Source organism: Hipposideros armiger, unplaced genomic scaffold, assembly GCF_001890085.2.
Source record: "Hipposideros armiger isolate ML-2016 unplaced genomic scaffold, ASM189008v1 scaffold_12, whole genome shotgun sequence".
NCBI classification, from domain to species: domain Eukaryota; kingdom Metazoa; phylum Chordata; class Mammalia; order Chiroptera; family Hipposideridae; genus Hipposideros; species Hipposideros armiger.
Window position 1 is genome coordinate 6,167,916 of NW_017731362.1, and position 22,528 is coordinate 6,190,443.

Consider the following 22,528-nt stretch of genomic DNA (forward strand, 5'->3'; position numbering starts at 1 on the left):
CAGTATGCAATCTAGATTATTTTTGTAATCAATTTAAATGTTCAAAATTTGATCATGTGCAAACCAAGTGGAGGTAGCGGTAGATGCTGAAATATTCAGAAATACAGTAATTACCGAGTTAGGGAGTCACCAAGGATACATTTTTTTGTGTACTTCATCATTATCTCTATGTCTAGGGTTATGTCCAGCCCCCCAAATTTGCCCATCCATGCAATGAGTACTTGTGGATTTCCCTTGCATATAAGGCATTAGGCTAGATGCTAGGTATGGCGAAGTGAATAACTCAAAGCCTTACTACTTTCAAAGTTTGTTTTCTATCGCAGGGTTCACACAGTACAGTCATGGACCTATAGCTTCAGCATCACCTGAAAACTTAACTAGAAATGCACACCTGAGGCTCCCCCCACCCCCCAGGAGCTACTGAATCAGAAACTTGGAGGGTGGCATCCAGGTATCTGTGTATTAACAAGCCCTGCGGGTGATTCTGATTCATACTCATGTTTGAAAATCACTGATCTACTGCATAACTCAGACAAGTAAAGGCAATTGCAGATGAGGATAATTACAATACAGTGGAAAGGGCTCTGAGAGAGAAAAGATGGGGTGTTCGCTGAGCACATAGGAGGCTCAAGTAATGCCCCGTGGGTTGGTGGAAAAGGAATGCTTTCCGGAAGAAGGGACTTCTAAGAGGATGTATCAAGGATCAGTAAAAGCTAAGCACAGAAAATGTATAGGAAACAGAAGGATGGGGCAGGATGAGGGACAAAAGGCAAAAGAGAATATTACAAATGAAGGAGGGTGCCACGTATGCAAAGTTTCAGAGGGATATGAGGGTTTGATCCCTCTCAGAACTGAAAGCTGGAGCAACTGGGACCAACCACCCACTGTGGCAGACAGATCATGGGGCTTTGTCAAGGGCGAGGGGTGTCACAAATTATTTGATATTAACAATGGTGAAAGTAGTAGGGACTCCAAGTAGTTTACTTTTACTCATGATAGAAAAGGCTGAAGAGGAGAGCAGATGTTTTGTAAGCTAAGTTAAGGAGTTTAAATTTGTTCGGAAGGAAACGTAAAGCCAGTAAGAATTCTAAGTAAGAGTATGGCATGATCGGATTTGTGTCTTGTAATGATGGGCCTGGCTGCAGCAGAGAATTGCAGAGGTGAGGCTGCGAGCAGGAGCAGCTAAAGGCTATTTGGGTAACCTGGCTGAGTTCTAGTTTGTAATGGAACCTGACTTGCTCTTGCCAAAATAATTTATTTACAAAAATTCACCCTAGGTCTTCAGTATGTTAACTAAGAATAATGCATACAGAAAGAGTAAAGTCTTATCTTTTAAATAATGGCTTTCCACTTGGGAATTCTGGGCAACTATACTTGTAGAAAGCAAGAGGAAATCATAAGCTATTTTTAGTCTATTTGAAAGTACAAGAATCATACATTTATGTAAAAGCAAATTAAAAATGCATGTTTTCTTCATTTTGGCTGAAGTTATGTCAACTCAGTAAGAGATACTCTGGTTATCTAATGCTGATTAGAAACTCTAGCTTGATCTGTACATATCACTGGAGAACACAAAAGGGAGAAAAATGAGCTTTTTTGCTTAACTAATGCCATATGAAAGAAAATGAAATAGGATCCATGAAAGAAAAATAAATACATGTATCATGATAGTTAAAGATTACAAACCATGACATGTTTTCTATTATGTGATGTTTCTGGACCCAAGTGAATTAGGTGGCTAGCCAAGCATTAGGCAGAAAAGTGGCCTGAAATGAAAAGAGAAAAATTAAATGGCATGAAAACAGTTCAGTTTGGGAGGTAAAAATCATATTTTATTTGTAAGTTATTTATACCCAGAGCTGCTATGAGAGTGAAACGTGTCAGCTTCCATGAAATCCCTGACTGAGTTCTAGGTATTTGAGCAGGACCCCAATTCAATATTTACTTTTCTTAAAGGTAGGGAGCCTACTGGGGCTTAATGCCATTTTGTTCATCTTTAAATGCAATTCCTCTCGTGTTTTGAGTGGCAGATGCTTTTGTAATTTGATTGAGCTGATGACAGTTTGTACATTTAGTGAGGGACAGTAGGAATTTAGTTTAGTCATTTTTTATGGGAGCAAACTCATATGAATCTAAATAAAAAGTCTAAAACCTTTATGGGACATATTAATAGAAGTACCATATCCAGGGCTCACCTCAGAGCACTAGAAGTGGAATACGGCGCTGATTCTACTCGTTGTGTTCCTCATTAAATGACTTCATGAATCTTATTCAGTGTAATTTGTGTCTAGAAAGTGCTGGTAAGACGTATCTAGTGATTGATTCCCACTGATCAATAGTTGTGTGAACTAGAAAACCATGAATGAGTCCCACTGTCGCGTGCTAGAAGGACTTCTGTCTGGACGTAAGAACAATCCACCTGGGCCGTAACCCCTGGCAGGTTACTGCGTTTCCGTATGTTGATGCGGACTCTAGCACTGTGTCTGGAACAGTAGTTCTCACTGAATTGCAAAGAATCAAGCCACTGAGATGGGGCAGCCCCACTGACCTTCTAAATGTGACAGCGTTTCCTCTGCCCAGCAGAGGAGACTCCATCCTTAGAGTTAAACAAGTCCCTGTCAGATCTGCAGAGCTGCAGACGCAGCCACAGCCCTGGGCAGCTGTAATGATTCTTTCCATCCTTTCTGTCTCCACTCTGGTCTTCATTTCACTGGCTGCAGTGACATCCCTGGGATTCTTGCCTCTCCATCCTTTCTCTTCTGGCCAGGTGACCTTCAAAGGCTAAGCTCACCATGTCCGCTGGAAGTCTTTCTTTTTATTTGCCCAAATTTATTTCTTATATTTGGAAGATACCCTTTGTATTACCTAGGAATTTGGGATAGCATAAAAGTCCAAGGGGATTTATAATTTTACATGAGTTAGCTCTGTGTCCTACGACACTTAGGCTTTATAATAGAAGAGCCTGGTCAGTTCTCATGGGACAGACTTCCTAGGCTCCGTGCCTGCACTGTGTCCCCATCACTTGACCCCAGCAGCTGCCTCATCTTTGTGAACATTGTAGAAACACACTTTAGAACTTCTTCGGTGATCCTCTGTCTCCCTGCAGGCTCAGTACTTGGACTGCCCATCTTATTTAGTTGTCAAAATATCATAGGCTTTTATAAGGAAATAAAAAACTATATCAGTTTCACCTCCACATTTTAAAGATATTTAGAAATCAGTTAACTTTTCTAACGTTTGCAGCACTTTAAGTAAAATTGGTACAGAAAAATTGGTTTAATTGTTCCATAGGAGAAAAGCAATTGGGGACATTGCTTATGTGGGTTATTTTATTTTCTATTTTTATTAATGGCTCCCTTTAAAATCAATCACCTCTCCCCCAGATACAAAGACTTTGTTTTTATTTTAAAAGCATCTTTTTGTCGTAGATTATTCTATTATCCAGAATTAATTACTGATGTTTCATCTAGACATAATTTTGTTGATGCATTTTCCATCTGCTGTGCAACAGATTTTATTCCATAACATGGCAAAATGTTGTAAAGAAGCTGGCAGCTTAGGGTACTTATGTTTAGCCTTTCCAGATTTTCCTTACGGCTTTACAAATGTGGGTTTTTATCCTGCTTTGTATTTTGCCAGAGATTCATTTTCCAGCCCAAAGTTAGATCCACTTTATAAAAGGCATTCTTGTCTAAAAACATGTTTCTATATTTTACTCGCGTGCTACACAGACACACAGACACATCCATACTGGTACCTGTAGTTTTTGGTCGTTTTCGATACCTTGGTTGTATAAGGTTTACACGCTAACATTATAGATCTGATCTGTTAATCGTTTTGAAAACAATTGACTCTTTGACCCAGGATACTGGCAGTAATTGTAATTCCAGTTTGCTGGAAGAAACAAAGTCTGATATTGATGAGAAGAAAACTTTCAGTAAGATTTCTATTAAACATCACCTTAAAACAGATGGTGTTTTATTGTGACAGTGTGCCTGAGCTCTTACAGACATTTTACAGAAAATCCATAGAAAATCTTGTTCTTCATTTTTCTAAAAAATGGCTAACCTGTCTGTAAAGCACATTTGGACAGCCCTTGATTACATGCATATGATACACGCAGTCATGTAAGGGCCACAAGGCACTAATGTCACCGTAAAACAGAGCAAGGCACTGGTCCCAAAACCCAGTTAGATCAGGAATTATTGGGATCTAACATTGTTATCTTCTCATGGGAAAACTGGCTGTGTGTCATCGAACCTCAGGAGCTAAGTGACCTTCCCATTCATGAAATTTAATTATGCATAAGATCAACTGTTAATAACATGAAAATTACTTATTTATTTAAATATATTTATGTTAAAAGCCTGTTTGTATTAAAAACCTTTTCTTAGACGTTATTAGAACAGAAGGTACCAACAAAACATAAGAAAGTATGCCAACTCCTACACATCTAATTTCCCAAGTAAACCAAACAATTCCTCCTCTATATGGCTCACATGTCCCTGTGGTCTTGCCTTTTGTTCTATAGCTCTCTTGCTACTATATTCACATTTCCCAGCCCTACCTATTCCTAAAGGCTTAATTTAAATGCCACGTTTTTTTCAAATAAAGATTTTTTGATTGATTGAATAGTAAAGGTCTTTTCACTCTAAACTCCCATTTGAAAATTTGTTGCACTTTTTATTATTGTTATCTTTTGCAACTCTTAGCTCACCTATTACATCACAAGCCCTTTTAGAGTGAAGATTTGTATCTGATTTGGATCAGATTTGTATCTGAGAATCCCTTTCCTCTTCCTCTGCTGCCTACATACAGAGCCTGGCACATGGTATCTGCCCAAGAAATACCGATAGAATCAATGAATTCAAAATAAATACTTACAATTTTCTAGAGGGAGAATGCAAATGATTCGACAAATTGTAGCTATTATGGCTACAGCAATTAAGAAATCAAATTTTACATTTATTTAAATTTTATGTAAATGTAACTAGCCACATTTGGCAAGTGGCTGCCACATTGGAAAACACAGTTCTGGAACTCAAAGCAACTGTTGAAATTCACACTGTGCTACAGCATGACAGCTGGGCGAGGACCAAGTTTTGCTAGGATATGACTCCCTGAATTATGCAACTGTAGGGTTGTCCCTTAAATTTTACAGTCAGTGCATCTCACTTGCCTTACCCTAGGCCTAGCCCTGTGTTTCAGTGACTATTAACAAGATTTTCTCACCGCTGACACTTTGCCTTATATTGTTGGACCCCTGATAAGCTGCAGACGGCACTGGGGCACCCTTACTGACTATTCAAAACAATGTTATCTATAAAATAGTTTGTTCACAGATCTAAGAAATGTCCTTTCTGCTATTGTGGGAATCAAGACATGTTTTCTTTTACCCCATCCCTTTTCTTTTGTATTTTAAGTATCAGACCTTTCTACAATCAAATTAATAACATCTCTGTGAAGTGACTCTTGGTACTTTGTACATTTATTTCTGACAAAATTGGGTTCAAACACTGGAGAAGCAGCATGACCTAATCAGTTAGTATTTATCTTTTCTAAGTTTCAGTTCCTCTCCCTGCCCCTGAATATGGTGATACTAACACCAAATTTAATGTTTATTTTTTTAAGAACTGCTGACTGAGTGCCTTCTTCATGCCTAATATTTCCACTAAATTCAGATAATTCATTCAGCAAGGGATATTTGGCTTTTTGCTACACAGAATAGATCTAGGTCAGTAATTAAATAAGCAATTGTCATAAGTCTATCATGATTGCAAAATTTCTGTTTTAGTAACTGAAACAGAGTAGGCACTTTAAGTAGTGGTTTTTGGTATTTTCCTTTCAATCTTATTAAGGCTGAGGAGTCTATTTCATAAAATTCAGAGAATGAATGGATCAGTAAAGCATTGCTGTGTTAAATGACTATAGATTCATTTCACTATAGTTTGTTAATAAAGGAAGGATCATTAGAATCATCTCCTCTATGAAGGAGTGATTTGTTCAAATACACCTTATAAGGACCTCCCAGAGCTACAGATAAAGAAAAAATAATAAATCCTATCTAGTCACCACAATTGAGAAATTGAACATTTTTGTGTTTTTATATCTGGAAGTAAATTGCAGAAACAGATTAGGTGTATTAAAGGATTGTTAGCCAGAGAAAAGTTGAATGCTAGTGCCTACCAGTTGAATGGTAGGGTATTACATTGTTATTTTAATGTTGGTAGTTTTGAACTAAAATTATTTGGAGTAAGGTAAATTTGGAGATTTTCCTCCCTCAATAAAATACGGCCTTTGCTGAAGCCCTTTTCTTTACTTGCTTGTTGCAATCCAGCATAACAGTCACATTTACAACTAAATTGGTAATTGACTATTAAATGACTGTTCCCTGTGCAATACTAAACTCGTAAGTAATGGTTCAGGCATTAATAAGGAGCCAAGCAATTTTTTAAAATGCACCACAAATTTTATGTTTACCCAATGAATGGATAAATCCAGAAGGAAATTCGAGATGGGTGCTATCATCTGTAAAATTAAAGATAAGGTAGAAAGAAAACACAGCTTCCTTTTGATTATTTGCAGATGAACTACCTAGTTTGAAAAATCCTTAGATTCCCCTTTTCTATTTTTTTGTTTATGACAATTTTTCTGATTTTTTATTTCACTAATGGGTGAATAAACAATGAAAAGTGGCACTCACATTAGTCAATTCACATGCCTAAAAGAGGAGATAAAGAAAACAAAAGGCGAGGACCTGTCTGTGCGCTTCTAGTTATCTGTCTTAACCTTTTCTACTATTTTTAAGAAAAATGAGAGTTAGTTATATTGGAGTCTCTGTTTTTCAGAGAGTCTCCGTTAGTGTTGGCTACATTCTCTCCTTGTATTTTCCAGGGTTATAAGAAATAATAGGCAACTTTTGTTTCTTATGAGCGCATTAGTTGTACCTAATGTCGTTGTTGAGTTTTGCTGTGCCATTAGCAATGATGGATGGTGAGGTAACATTTGGCATTTCTGTTACACTTAGTGTTTGCTTAGTGCCTCGTTAACTACTCACATCTCTCTCTACACACATATTAAAACAACAAAACAAAACAACACAAAACCAGTACAATGCTTATTATATCTATTCAGTAAGTGATAGAAGTGAACTGATCCCATCTGTTTACTGACCACATGTCACATGACTGTTAAACACTGAGAAACAGTCAATTTTAGAAAAGCCAGGCCCTAGTGACTGTCTATATTTGCAAAGTCTGACATAAATTTTGGAACCTTGAATCATCCTCAAACAATTTAGTTCACTACATAAAACTCCACATAATAAAATGTAGACATTTAGGCATACAGATGAAGTTTGCTTACTTATCATTAAGCCTAGAGGAAAATAGGACTTGAAACCTTTTAAGACTCCTTTCAACTCTTAAACTCTCTCTGAGCAACCTGCCAGTTATATGTTATGACAATATCTACAGGTGCCTTATTCTCCTCCACAGTGCTCATTTTCAAATTTCCCCTGCCTATATCTTGACTTTCAGTCTACTTTTGACAAAACAGGAATTTGGTGTTTTCCAGTTGATCATTCTGTCTTGTCATATTTTTATTAATCGATTTCAATTTAGACTATTTACAGCTTGCTGGCTTCTAGCCTCTATTAAGAGTCTTTTACCTTGTTAGCTGGATAAGGTATCAGCATCTAAATTTTTCATAGGTATAAGAAATCTAAAATTCAAAACAGCATCGACTGACATAAGCTTAAAAATTAAAATATCGATATTAAAATAAGAAATTTCACTAATCATTAACTTTTCTATTTGGGGAAATTATCAAGCATTTGAAGGAAATGTACAGAATAGAAGCTCTTGGGTCCAGTTTGACACATGCAGTACTCCCATTCTGGCCATCAACATGGCACCGTGTTAAGTTCCCAAGTTGAATAAACACCCAACTCATTTCAAAACTTTGACTGGTCTGAGGATTATCAGCAATTCTTAGCCTACTAGTTTATTGTGGATAAGACATTATAGAAAGTTTTAATGTGGTGTAATGAACTTATAGGCCTTACAATTCTGTTTGATATCTTTAATCTTATTTCCATGTGTAATTTTTGGATTCTCAGGATTTGTCTGTGACTTTACTATAGCTTTGTTTACAATAAAAGACTCCTTAATAATAGTAATATGCCACATTAGTGGGTTCCATCTTATTTATTCTCTACTAATTCTTTACTAATTCTCTACTAATAATAAAAAAGAGCCCAGATTATTTTTTAAATTATTGTTATTTTGAAAAACATCCTAAGTAAAAAATAGTGAACATTTATGTTTTTTTTAAATAAAAAATGAACCCCTAAGCGTACTTGTAACCCAGATCTAGAAAGAGATTACCCTCATAGGATCTGCTTCCCCAGAAATAGCCACTTTCATGAAGCTCGAATTAATGATCCCTTTGCTTTTCATTATACTTTACCACGTATAAATATTTCTGTAAATCAGTTAGTATCTAATTCTACTTGTTTTTAAATTGACATACATGGAATCCTACTGAATATATTCTTTGGTGCCATGATCATTTTGCTCAGCGTTATGTGTTTTGGGCTCATATGTACTGCTTTGTATAACAGTTTCTTTTAGCATGGGTTCCTTAAAAACAGATTCTGAAGTGAATTGCATCTAAAAGCTCCATCTAAGAGTGCTCTAAAGCAGTGCTGTCCAGCAGAACTTTATGGAATGGTGAATTCATTTGTATGTCTACAGTGCCTAATATAGTAGTCGTAGTCACATATGAGTGCTGAGTACTTGAATTAATTTACATATAAATTTAAATGTCCACATGTAGCTAGTGGGCTACTACTATATTGAACTGCACAGCTCTAGAGAGAGAAACCTGTAAGGAAGTGGGAAAGGCTTGATCAGACAGAGGGAGAAACTAACGTGCAGTATGCCCATATCTGAGACCTCAGTCAATCCTCCAGGAAGGTCCAGAGCTGGGATGGCCCTTGAAAGCTATCCCCAACTGAGGCAAAGCAGCTGAGCTTTCATATCACGGCACTAGCCATCATTGCACTGCCTCCTGGAAGAGGGAGTAACCTTGGGTGAATCAGATCCCTGCGTCTAAGGCAATTGCCAGTGACAAGCACGACTATAAGCCTTCAGTAGCCAATAGTAACAGCAGCGAGGGGGTTGGTGCCAGGCCCCAAAGAGGGAATCTGAGCAGAGCACCACCGCAGAGTGAGAGACTTGATTATTTCTATCTTTAAGAGAATTCTCAATCCCCTGAAAACAGAAACTGAGCATACTTCAAATTGCCACAGTGTAGTATCCAGTATTAACTGTTTTCTTTCAAAGAGATTATATTTCCTTTCCATGGATGAGTGTGCCACCTGTAGGAACTTAAGTATTGGAGAGAAATTATTTATGTCAATTTCATGGATAAATTGTCTAAAATAACTTTCCTAAAATATATTAAAATGACTAAGCTTAAGAAGAGAACATTTGGGCTGGCCGAGTGGCTCAATTGGTTAAGAGCTCAAGCTCTGAGCAACAGGTTGCCAGTTCGATTCCCACATGAGCCAGTGAGCTGCACCCGAGCTGAGCTGCTGCTGAGCTGCCAACAGGTGGCAGGATGGCTCAGCTGGTGAGAGCACATGCTCCTAACAACAAGGTTGCCGGTTTGACTCCCACATATGCCCGCCCGCAACTAAGACTGAACTCGGCACCTTGAGCTGAGCAGCCACTAGCTGCCAAAGGGAACCAGATGGCGACTGGACTTGGGAGCTGAGCAAGCTATGCCTTCCACAACTAAGACTAATGGACAACAACTTGGCTGTTCCCCTTCCCTAATTCCCCAATAAAATCTTATAAAAAGAAGAGAACATTTAAGGGTTTTTTACAGCGTCTCAAGATTCCTTTGAAGAGAGAAAAGGTATTGAGAAGACCAGAAACAAAAAGAAAATGTAGATGATACCTAAAACACAGAAAAAGCCTATGGAGAGTTTAAATTTTATGAAGAGCAATAGGTATATATTATTACAGATCAAATCAGCTGCTATAACAAATAAACTTAACTCCAATATCAGAAATAAGTTTTATTCTCACTCATGTAAAGTCTGTAAAAAAATGGATGTTCCTGATACTCAAGTGGCTCTTCCTGTCATAGTTTGGGTTCTGTGAAAGCAGAGCCTTAAAAGAGAAACTTGGTAGTTTAAACAAGACATGATCCCAGGAAAAATGGTTGAGTATATAGGGAGAATGAGATAAGGAAGACAGAAATGTAATACAGGGTGCTGTGATGAGTTAGTTGGTTATCTCTTGGGTCAACTGAAGCTCTGTTCCCTTCAGAGCCTGCTGGGAAATCACATAGAACATATCTCTGAACTGTCCCAGTGGAGGATGGGGAGTAGCAGGTTGAATGGTATCTCTGCAAAATGTATGACCACCCAGAACCTCAGAATGCGACTTTATATGGAATAAGGACTTTTGCAGATGTAATTAAGGTAAGTATCTAGAGATGAACGTAGGCCCTACATCCAGTGACAGGTGTTCTTATAACAGAGAAGACATGCAGATGCCCAGAGAGAGGAGGCCATGTGATGATGGAGGCAGAGAGTGGACTTATGCATACGAAACCAAAGGACATCAAAGGCTGCCCCCAGTCATCGGATGCTAGGAGAGAGGCCTGGCAGAAATTCTCCCTCAGAGCCTCCAGAAAGAATCAACACAGCCAACACCTTGATTTGGGACTTCTCAGCTCTAGAACTGTGAAAGAATCAATTTCTGTTGTTTTAAGCCACTACGTCTGTAGTCATTTGTTAGGGAAGCCCTAGGAAACTAAATCAGGGAGGCTGAGCTGCTGACTCCTCACTTCTGGGCCACAACCAGAGTGGACAAAATGTCCATCTTTTTCTTTATAAACAGCCCCAGGCAGCAAAGCAGGTTGCAGCAGGCGCATAATGTGGGACCCTGGCAACATGTATGTGATTGTTCACCATAGATGCATTGAAATCAGGTGAGTAAAGGGATGTGGCACTACCATCACAAGCAACCATTTACTCCTCCAAGCAGTTCCTTCTGTCTTGTGATTCTACCATCTTATGTGTAGTGCTGAAGTGGCTGTGGTTTTGTGGAGCAAACTGCAAGAAAGAAAGAGAACGTGGAGGATTGTATATGGAAGGTTTATAGGCTATGGCACTTCTGCTCACCTTCTGTGGGCTAGAACTTAGTCATATTTCCACAACTAACTGCAAAGGAGGTTAGGGAATACAGTAGCTCTGGTTATCTATTGCTGTGTGATAAACACGTGGCACTGATTTGGATTGAGTGGTAGAAGGCCGAAGCTAGAAGGGCTTCGAGGAGATTGTTAGTGAAATCAGAAGACTTGTTGGTGAGAGCTGCGCCAGATCTGTCAGTTTTTCTCCACATGGACCTCTCTACAGGGCTACTTGGGCATCCTCACAGTTTAGTGGCTGGATTTTAAGGGTAGATGGTACAAGAGACAAGAATTAGGAGTTACCAGCTTTGTATAACCTCAGCCAGGAAAGAGACGTAGATTACTTCTGCCGTATTGTATTGGTCAAAGTCACCCATAGTCAGGAGAAGGAAATATAGACATAGCTTTTAATGGAAGGATTATCAAAGAATTTGCAGCCATATTTAACCCTCTAGCTGTGTACTCAAGGAAAAGGGAAAACATATTTGGTAAACAGTTATCCAGTTTCTGCTACAATGTATTTTAGCCTTTGAAAACTATACCCATATGTTTAATGGGTATGAAGTTACAGTTATACAAGATGATTAAGTTCTTTATATCTGCTGTACAACATACTGCTTATAGTTAACAATATGGTATTGTGCATTTAAAAATTTGTTAATGGGTACATCTCATGTGAAGTGTTTTTACCATGAAGGAGGGGGTGCAGCAGAAAAGCAAAGGGACAGAAGGAAACTTTTGGGGGTGATGGATAGGTCTATTTGTTTTGGTGATGGCATCATGGATGTATGCATATGTCTAAACTCATCAAACTGTCTACATTAAATATATGCAGTTTTTGTATGTCAACTGTACCTCAGTAAAGCTGTTAAACAGTAAACATATATTTTTAATCAACATCCTGTCAAGTGCACAAAATTTGTGAATTATGTTTTTATTGCTACTAATTTAGTTACAGATATATAATTATAGAAAGCATATTAAAAATAAACTCAGGGCATGAGGCCAATTTTTAAATACAGTATAGACAAGGGATTTATACATGCCTCTAAATTTGGAGGTTTGTAACATTTGGAGAGATCTGATATTTAGAAAGTTTTTCCTTATGTTGTACTCAAATCTTCTCTATTGAAAATTTTACTCACAAGAACTAGTGTTATTTCCTTGTTCACACAAGACAAATCCAATTTATCTTCTAATCTTTTTCTATACTATCGCCAAAATGTATTTAAAATCAGTCATCATGGTTCTCCTGACTTCAGTCTAAGTACTACTAGTTCTTTTAAAAATGTACTGTCTTAAATGGAAAATAAACGCCTGCTGCATGTGAATATCACATTTTCCTTTCAATGGAAATTTAATTTATAGAAAAAGGAAAAGACAAAATTATTAGTTTAGCCATTAAATAGTAATGTTCTATATTCAAGAAACTTTCTTATGCATCTTTCTTGGGTTTCTAAGAAGGACCTTGTCAATTAGGCAGAGTATATACCAAAAATGTAATTAAAGGTGAGCATTCCCTTTTTATATTAATATGGTAATAAATGCCACTTATTGAAGATTCCAACCTATAGACTTATAAGAAAATAAGAATTATTAGTAACATGGGGGGAAAATCCATATATATATATATATATATATATATATATATATATATATATATATATTCTCCTAGTTCAATATTAGGAATCCAAAGTTGAAGAAATTAATTATTTTCCCAAATTTGTAAGTTAATGGTAAGCTGAGAACAGAATGTAAGCTTCTGATTCCATGCTCAATTATTATTTTTTCTATTATACCATGTTATGAAGTAATTTGTATAGTTAAAGTCCACATGCAGAGTTATAACAATTTGTAGTTATGTATAGATCATTTAACCATGTATGGCCTATTCAAGTTCAAGGAACCATTTAGTGGTGTTAAAAACCACTTAAACTGTCCAAACACTTTGAAATGTGGTTTTGGCAATTTAAATGCCTGGTGCCTCAGCCTTATTGAAGCTGAAAGGACCCAGTGAAGATTCTTTGACTATTTTGCTATAATAAAAATGAAATATTCTAATAATATGTGGAAATTCTTTGGTTTTTTTCTAACCAGATTAACATTTTTTTTTTTTTAGTTTTCAATAATTACTCTTACTTAAAACCACCAGTTGCTCGATTTTTTTTGTTCTCAGCAACAGTATATTAAGCTATTGGAGGCTACCAGTAATTTTCTAGTGACTATTAATAAAAAAAATAATGCTTTACAAAGGGATCTACCAAAGCAGTCTATCGACACCTGGACAGGGTATCACATAAATATCCAGTAGGTTATTCCACCTTTTCTTAAAATTAAGGAATTGTTTGTAGTTTAATTTCTCAGATATAAAGGTGCAACAGAAGTGTTTTGTTATCAGGACAGACTATAAAATTTAGCAAATCCGTGACTAATACTGGCATCAAGGGCAAACTATATCACTCTTCTTCCTAAACAAAATGAGAACTATTTTGACTTGACTTAATTATAAGTTCTTCCTATGAATGCAAAGATTTCAGAACAGAGCTATGTAAGCACAATCTCCCAGGCCATACCGCCAGTTATCCTGATTTAGCTAAGTCCTCAACAGGGGCTCTAAAATCAATTGTATTTCTTTTTTTTTAATTTTTATTAAATTAATTGGGGTGACATTGGTTAATAGTTATATAGGTTACAAATGTACAATTCTATAATATAGCATCTGTATATTGTACTGTGTGTTCACCACCCAAAATCAGATCTCTTGCCATTACCATATATTTGACCCGCTTTACACTTTTCTACCTCCCCCACCCCCTTCTAATAAGTGACCTGGGTGATTCCGAGGTTAGATAATCATGGACGAGACCTAGAAAAACATTAGTCACTGACAGTTTTGAAAATAGTCTCAAATTTCATTCCTCAGTATGTTTCTCTTAGATTCTCTAGAAGTTGCAATTCACATTGTCCCAAGGCACCTTTGCTGTGGATTTAAATAGCCAGTTATACAATAAGTCTTGGCAATTGGAATATAGACTCTGCCCCAGCAGTCCCAAAAAGGCAAAGGTAGCACAACTTTATCTGTAATGAAAATTAACGCAGATTTATTCCTGGCATAGCCAGAATACTAAGGGCTATTCATAAAGTGTATGAGCAAGATCAAGTTCATTAGAGAGTCCAGGCACCAACCTCATTTAGCCTAATGTCCCCAAATCTGTGCCATTTATGGCCAAAGTTTAAGTGACTTACTATATTTCAGTACAATTCAGTGAGTGAATAAGGCATGTTTGACAGTGGCATTAAAGATTAACAGTGGAAAATACCTTTGGAGTTGCTAAATCAAAGATGATGAGCTTGCAAATGGTCTAAATAAGAGATGGACTGAACTTGGTCAAAGGCAAAAAAAAAGAATCAACAGAAATAATTGGCACCACCTTAAAAAGCATGTCCCATTTATACAAGGTCTTAAGATATATAAGGAGGTTTCTTAGGTCATCAATTGAAACCACGAATGCTTCCATTTAGCAATGGCCCTCAAGCTCTTTAATTAGGGCAAGGGGTCATAAACCCTATTGACCAATAACTTAATTTCCATGAGGGGTGTAAATGTCTATCGATTACATTGATTTATACACCTGAAACTAATTTTTAAAAAAGATGCCCAAAAAAAAGAAAGGAAAAGAAAAATAACTTAATTTTCTTCTTGATGCCTTGCAAACAAAATCCAAATCTACTGTCTGCTATTTTTCTTGAGTAATTTTTAACTTGGGGGAGGCAGGGGCAAGTAAAATGAAGGTTGTTTTCTTGAGAACATTAAAATTTTGAGGTCTTTATGACCTTGTATGAACTCGATGGAGTGCTTTAAACTATGGCAGCCTCATTTTCCTCATCTGTAGAATGCATAAATTGCAATAACTGTTGTATGTAGCCTTTTTAATGCTGCAGTGTGAATAAAGAACAAAAAAAGGAGCTACTGTGGGTGGGGCAAAAGTTGGGAAGGGACCGGTTCGATTCCTAGCCTGAGCTGAGCTGCCACTGAGCTGCCAACAAGTGGCAGGATGGCTCAGCTAAAGAAAAAAAAAAAAAAAAGTTGAGAAGAGAGACAAACAATATTGCATTTACTTCAGCATTGATTTTTAACTTCTGTATTTTTTCTTCCTTTGCCTTGCCTAATGATAGTTAACTTGATACCACTCCAGATGCAAGACCCTGGAATTCAGCCTGATTGCCTTTGTCTGAGCTGACAAAGAGCAAGGCTTGTAGAGTTCCCCAGTGTGGTGATTAAATTGCTCACATAAAGTTAATATGTTCCTCGCAACATTTCTCCTCTTTTATTTTCTTCCTCCTCTGTGTGAAAGCCCCTGTGAAATACTTTCACATCCTGTCTTGTTTTTTGTTTACTTCCTTTCCTTTCTTTATACCTTCAACACCTTCAACCTTGATTAGAGGCTCATGCCATTTTGCTTAAGTGTTATCAAACAAGAAATTAGTCTTCTAGAATTACCAAGATAAGCAATTTTAGTAAAGTCATTATGAACCCTATAGTATGTTGATGGTTTCCTGTTTGGGCAAGCAGAGTAGGGAGTCCATGAGGAGTTAAGAGCTGGATCTCCTATTATGTTCATGTCTGATGATCTATACTGCCCCAAACTGAATGGAATTAAACCAACACTAGTTGGGACAAGCAGATGAAGGGACTGTGGTGACAGAACAGTAAGAATCAATCAGTAGCTTTAGTAGGAACTTCTGAGACAACAGGATGCTGATGATAAAACAGTATCAATTAAGAAAGCTCTAACACTGGGTGGGGGGAACAGGAAGGGGGGAACATAAGGAAATTAGTTTAGAACCAGACCCTGACTGTGCCTAGAGCTTTCAAACTGCCAAGTAAGTGCTGAGCAGTTGTGACAGTCTCAAGAACTCAGGAAGTGTGGTAGGGACTTCACACAAGCATCAATAATTTTATTATCTGAAATCTTTCCCTATCATTCAAGATATAATTCAATAAAAATCAGCTCCATATTATTAATGGGAGGTAAAGGCTATCACATGTATATAAACTATATAACCATGTCTAGGAATTGAGGATATCAAAAAAAATAAAAAATAAAAAAACCAAGACTATAAATTTTTAAATATGGTCTCCATGTTTCTTTTCAGTTAAGAAGAAGGGTGGGAATTAAGGTAACACTCAGTTTCTTTATCTCTAAAATAAGGATTTTAATATTTGGCTTTGATATTTGGAAATGAGTGAAGACCACCCAAATTAGAACAGAGAGAGGCCCTTTATTCCGATCTTGCTATAACAAGGAAGGCAGCCAACATTACTTTTATTTGGCAGAGACTCAAAGGCAGGCTGGGAAGTGTGAAAGCTTTGTGGTGGAAATCATGAAAGGCATCAGGTCTGATATGATCAGAGCTAGTTGGCATGGGACAGCTGGAAGTCAACTAACTCGAAGGGCATTCTCTGAGATGGGTTTGGGGATCACAGTTGGATTTGTCTGGTTGATCCTGAGTTTGAAGTGAAGGCAAAATATCAGGAAACTGGTGGCCGTTGACCAGGTCCTGGCCATTCTGGCCCAACTGCAGCAGAGGCTGTGTGCTTCCTGAACTGGTTGCTACAAAGATTGTACTCTGACCATATGTATATTTGCATATTCAGTCTTCAAGCCTAACTTTTGTTGTGATGACTGAACACAAAATGAGCTAAAGCAATGCCTCTGTTGTTGCATTTAGCGTTAACGGAAGTATCCTTAGACCCTAAAAAGAAGGCAGCAGTATCTGGGAGAGAGAAGAAAGAACACTGGCTCCAGTGATGTCAAGAATGTTCCAACTGGTTTCTCTGGGCTAAGGGAAAGGTACCTGGAGAAATTCTGTCTGATGCTGTCTAGGCGTAGAGCAATGTAAATGTCTGCCTTCTCCTAGCCGATAAACTGTCCACATCACTCTTCACAAGGATCTCAGATCCCCTAGGCATCTGAAACTTTATGATCAGCTTCCAAAACTGTTGACAGTTGCCCTTTTTCTATCCTGTGCACTGCTGGGGCTAAGATTTCCTAATCTCAGAAATATGAAGAGGTATACAGCCAACTCAGTCAGAGGAAGTTGCAAACATATTATATAAGAGCTATCCAGTTGACAGTTTAATATTAATTTCCCTTGCCAGCCCTTTTTGTTATATTTTAAGCTTTTTCTCTTTTTAAATTTTCAGGCTCACCTCTGTTTTATGTGTCTTTATATCCACACTGTCCTGATATTCCAAAATCTGGCATCTATAAACCTTGTTGCCAAAACCTTTAATTGTCACCTGCCTTGAACCAAAACCATCTCGCTGTGCACATTATTGCAGCTCTTTACTTATACACACACAGATTCTGTAAGTTCTTTTCAGAGATACTACAGTTTCATTATCTCACCTGAAAAATCTTCTAGACCTCGGCTCTAGAGCGGTCACCTAATCTCTGTTCCTGTCTCCCACGCCCATGACCTAGATGTCCAAACAACCTGCTGTCCTTCTACCTTTCTCATTCCCTGAACTCTCTAGATCGATTCCTCCATCTGCCCTTCCAGTTTTCTTCTTCTGGACCAAATTAAATATGTGTTCTCGCACATCATTCTTGTCAAAAACTCTCCTTTCCTACTTTCATTGCACTCCAGTAACAATTCCAACTCTGTTTCCTTGATTTCTAATCTAGTACTGAAAAGAACTCAGAATGATACAAAATAGTGTCACTATACCTCCAGAGACCCACTCTTCACAGAGCTCCCAAGCTATCTAGCAGTGCCACCATGGGCTCCACTCAAACCTCTGTCTTATTCCTTGCAAGGGATATTTCAAACCTTTATTATTTATGCCTCCTCTTCTCTCAGGATGGAAATCCCTAGCAGTTATTTCTCAGCATCAACAAAATTTATCTGCAAGACTCTTTATCACCTGACTCATAAAATTTTATTATTTTCCTTTTTTTAGATTTTTCTTTAAGGTTTTGTCTTTGGCCATCAATCATCTTCCCTCTCTTTGAGTAATCTTATTTACTCCATAATTTCAACTACCACATACTCATATATCTTGGAATTCTTCTATCTACATAAATAATCTAAAATGCTTTTTAAACTCCAGATTAATCTACCTAATTGCCTTTTAGATAGTGCCACTTGATTTCTCTCTCTTTTTCACCAACTAGGCAATGAATTCTATCAATTTTACTTATTAACTCTTTCATATGTTGACTTTCATTAAACTTACTGCTACTTCCAAGTCATTTTAAAAAAACAATTGTAAGTGAATACTCCCATATTTAAAATATTTTAATGGTTCTCATCAAGTGTGGTTTAAAGGCAAATTTGTTAACTTGACACACAAGGTACTTTTGGATTTAACAGCATCTATCTTTATAGCCCTTTGTTTCCCAAAGTATGTTCAGTCACATTTATTTTATGGAAAATTTTGCAAGATGGAGTATGGAAAATAGGAGTGGAGTAGAGGGTTTATCAAGTTCAAATACATTTGAGAACCCAATGTTCCAGTGTTAGCTCTCAGAGCAGCGGTCGTCAAACTGGCTGGCTTCTGAACCAGTAGCACCAGAATTACTTGAGACTCTGTTATCTGTGTATATTCTCAGGCCTCACCCTGGGCCTATTGAATCAGGAACTCAGGGGACAGGCCTAGCAATCTGTGTTTTAGCAAGCCTTCCCAGAAAGACTAACATACACTACTGTTTGAGAACCATCATTTTAGAGAATTACTATGTGCATTAACATATTACTCAAAGGAATCTGGAAATAATCTTTTTAACTTTTTTTAAGGAAACATTTTCTTAATTGAGTTAAGCATGAGTCGTGCATGTGTGTTAAACTAAACTCACTAGCATCCAGTAAATCTAATGTTAGAAAAACATACTTTATCAAGAGCTTGTAGCCTCAGATTATTAGTAATTCTCCAAGTAGGTATCTGCCATATACTTTTGCATTGAACATCCCACCTTTGCATTTCTCTATTAAATATCCCCTCACAACCCTTGTCTGGCCAACTCTTTAGAGGAGAGTTTCAAAATTACATGCTCATTGAACAAGAACATGGAATGTCACAGAAATGCAACAGTCTTAGAAGCATTGCAAACGTCTTACTACCATGAAGATATCATCTATTATTTCAACACTTTTGTTTTTGCTGGTAATAGTTCTATCTGTTGATCTCTTCTTGAAGGAATACCTTCATATTTACTTACTTGAAATTTTTAAAGTATAGTGTATGTCTTATCAGCTTGTCTGCACAGGTTTTTTTGTAGTGAAATATCCTTTGTAAACATGACCATTGGATGCTTTTTTTCAGGTGATCCTGACAACTTTCCACTTTCAAAAAATCCTCTCCCCGTTATACTCTCACAGACTTTCTTTCCTCAATAGTTTATTAGCAAAATAAGTATTAGTCATGATAATACTGATAAACATAATTAAAGTTGATCAAAATCATAGCTTTATAAACTTGTATTTTTGTTATTGACTTATAATTATACATTATACTTGTATATTGTGTGAATATATATTATAATATATTTTATTATAATAAATATTGATTTATAAGCATTTCAGTAAATGTTAATATATCTTATTATTAGCTTTTTAAATTTCTCCTACTGTTATCTTAATTTTTCCAACCCCAAGGTCAAGTGTTCTAATAGACTTCTAGGATATTAATAAAGTCTTACTTAGAAGAATTTAATTCTTAATAAACCGGTTAAATATTCTAATATACATGATTGCACCCTATTATTTTAAACATGCAGTCTATTGAAATGTGCTAGTAAGATAGGGAAGGTCTGATTTATGATATTCTTGTGTGCTACATAAAAACTTAATGATTCAGCATTCCAATTGGTTGATTCTCATGCTACATACAGAATTCGATATAAAAAAACGGTACCTCTATCATTGTCTAATGTCATGAAACAGTAATGGCAGTATAATTTGTGACAGCTAAGGGAATTTGAAATTAATGCATAGTCGTCTATGTACTTTTAGTCTCTCCATATCACTCTTTGCAGAATGATGATAAGTGACTGATGTTAAACATATCAGTTATAGTCATTTCCTTTCATTTAATCACATTATTTGAAATAAGCTAGACATATAGCTTAGCTATATGCACATCGTGATGATTAATGATAGCACTCTAATATAGTCTACTGAGGCCACTAGAACTAATTTTATTTATAACCTTCACAACTCACCAGGTTTTCTGATTTCTAAATACATCATAGAGAAGGAAATCAATTGAGCTTAATGTAATGAATAAATAATTACATTATTGTGAGAATAGGAAAGTCCTGTTCACAAAAGAAAAATACATTTTAATAGAAAATGTAACCTAAAAGTAGGCAAAGCTGGATATTTGTAAGTTTGTACTGCTGCCTTTTTCTTCTTAAAGATCTGTTGTACTTATGTGCCTCAGGAGCAGAAAAGCGTAGCCTACCAAGGAGTTTCAAGTGGTTCTCAGGGACCAGACATACAAGGTTCTCAAGGCCCTTTGAAAGCTGCTTATGTTATAGATCATTCTGGAAATTTGAAGTAATTTGTGCCAGCCACTAAGTTTTGACTGTTTTAATTTTACTCTCCTCCTTTTAATCTCTGTTGCATTTTGAGCATAAAGATCAATCAACCTGGGAAATGACATGTCCCTAAAGGCACATTATAGTCTGTGTGTGGAGATCTCTAATAGTAAGTGGAGTCAATATAGGGCTATATTTTAGCTTAAGGAGAATAATAATCTGTTAATGACTCATCCAAATTTGGTTACATGTCTTGGACAACATTAGCAGGTACGAGCATAACCATTCTGCAGGGGTTGGCTGATTTTCAGATAAGAAGCGCTAGTTGGATATGGCAGTTGAATGAGTTAGATAAAATCTAATCCACCTTGTATATCAAAGAGCCCATGAATTTTCTGAGGCACAAATCGAAGTTATCAAACGTCCTGGACCTATAAGCTTGGGAATAATTTAGCAAAAATAGTCAGAGAAGCCATATGCTTCCCACTTATTTCTATACCTGGGTGAAAATTGTCTCTGCCTTTTTCTTTTTGCTTAATTTTAAAAAGTAAATGTAAAAGAAATGTTCTAAGATGAATACCCACCAAACTAAACAACGAGAATAATTTCTCAGTATGTTCAAAAGAATATGTGTTGAGTATGAAGTTTATATGTGAAACTTTCGAGATTGTTATTGTACTCTGTTAATCTCAATGTAAATTTAGATCCCAGACAACACTGTCTTTCTAGATGTAACAGTTGGAGAATTCATTCAGTGTGGTAAATTGAGAAAGATTCAAATATGACTTAAACAGGCACACATACAGAGAGACAGAGAGAGAGAGAGACAGAGAGAGAGAGAGAGAGAGAGAGAGAGAGAGAGGAAGAGAGAGCGAGAGAGAGAGAGAGAGAGAGAGAGAGAGAGAGAGAGAGAGAGNAGAGAGAGAGAGAGAGAGAGAGAGAGAGAGAGAGAGAAGAAAGATAACCTGACAAAGCTTTAGCAAACTAGATACATTTATAGGTGGAATGAGAGAGTTCCAGGCCATTATGTAACATGTATATAAAGTAGAATTTAATAGTACAGACTTTGTAACCAAACGGCATTGAGTTCTGACCACTTACTACCAATGTGACTTTGGACAAAATACTTAGGCATGATAAATTTTCATATACACATTTGTGCGCACACACACATCTTTGTACACATATAATTCAATCTCTCCTTGGGAGAAGCCACATTAAAGGAATACTTTCTGCAGTAATAATTGCTAAGTTTATGAACTGTGATAGAGGATGAGAAACATTCACTCAAGAAACAAGCATTTAGAAACAAGCCTTGTCAATGTGATGTTATCCTATGGGGTCCCATTCAGTGAAGAAAGGAAACCTGAATTTAATAGCTTTGGCTCACGTGATCTAAGAGTTTTCATAACACTTTTTTTCTGATCCTCCTGTTTAACAGTGACTTCTAACTAAAGTCATGCCATTTAACCTTTTCTTTTGCATGTTACGTGACCTTGTGAGCAGAGTAAGAAACAGGACATTCCTCGGGAAGAGCAGGGACCAACCACCAAGAATTTGGATTTTTGGCCCCAACTTATTACACTGATGGTCACTATTATTGATGAGGATAAAACTGCCTACACACCTGTCCTGAATCAGTAAGTACACTGCTTTATAAATGAATGGATTTTATTCAGCTAAAGTTACAAAAACATAACATCTTTGAATCATGGCTTATACTCTCATGACAATGACAATTTTTTATAAAATTAAGCCATAGTAGAAAACAGTAT

General features: G+C 36.8%; 1 protein-coding gene across 1 annotated transcript in view; it reads left to right on the forward strand.

Moving 5' to 3' along the window:
• UNC13C (unc-13 homolog C) overlaps positions 1-22,528 on the forward strand; it is a 565,880-nt gene that overhangs the window by 338,920 nt on the left and 204,432 nt on the right. Inside the window, exon 18 of the mRNA XM_019664136.1 lies at positions 22,260-22,393. Coding sequence (XP_019519681.1) covers positions 22,260-22,393 — 134 coding nt within the window. The remainder of the gene's footprint in view (positions 1-22,259; positions 22,394-22,528) is intronic.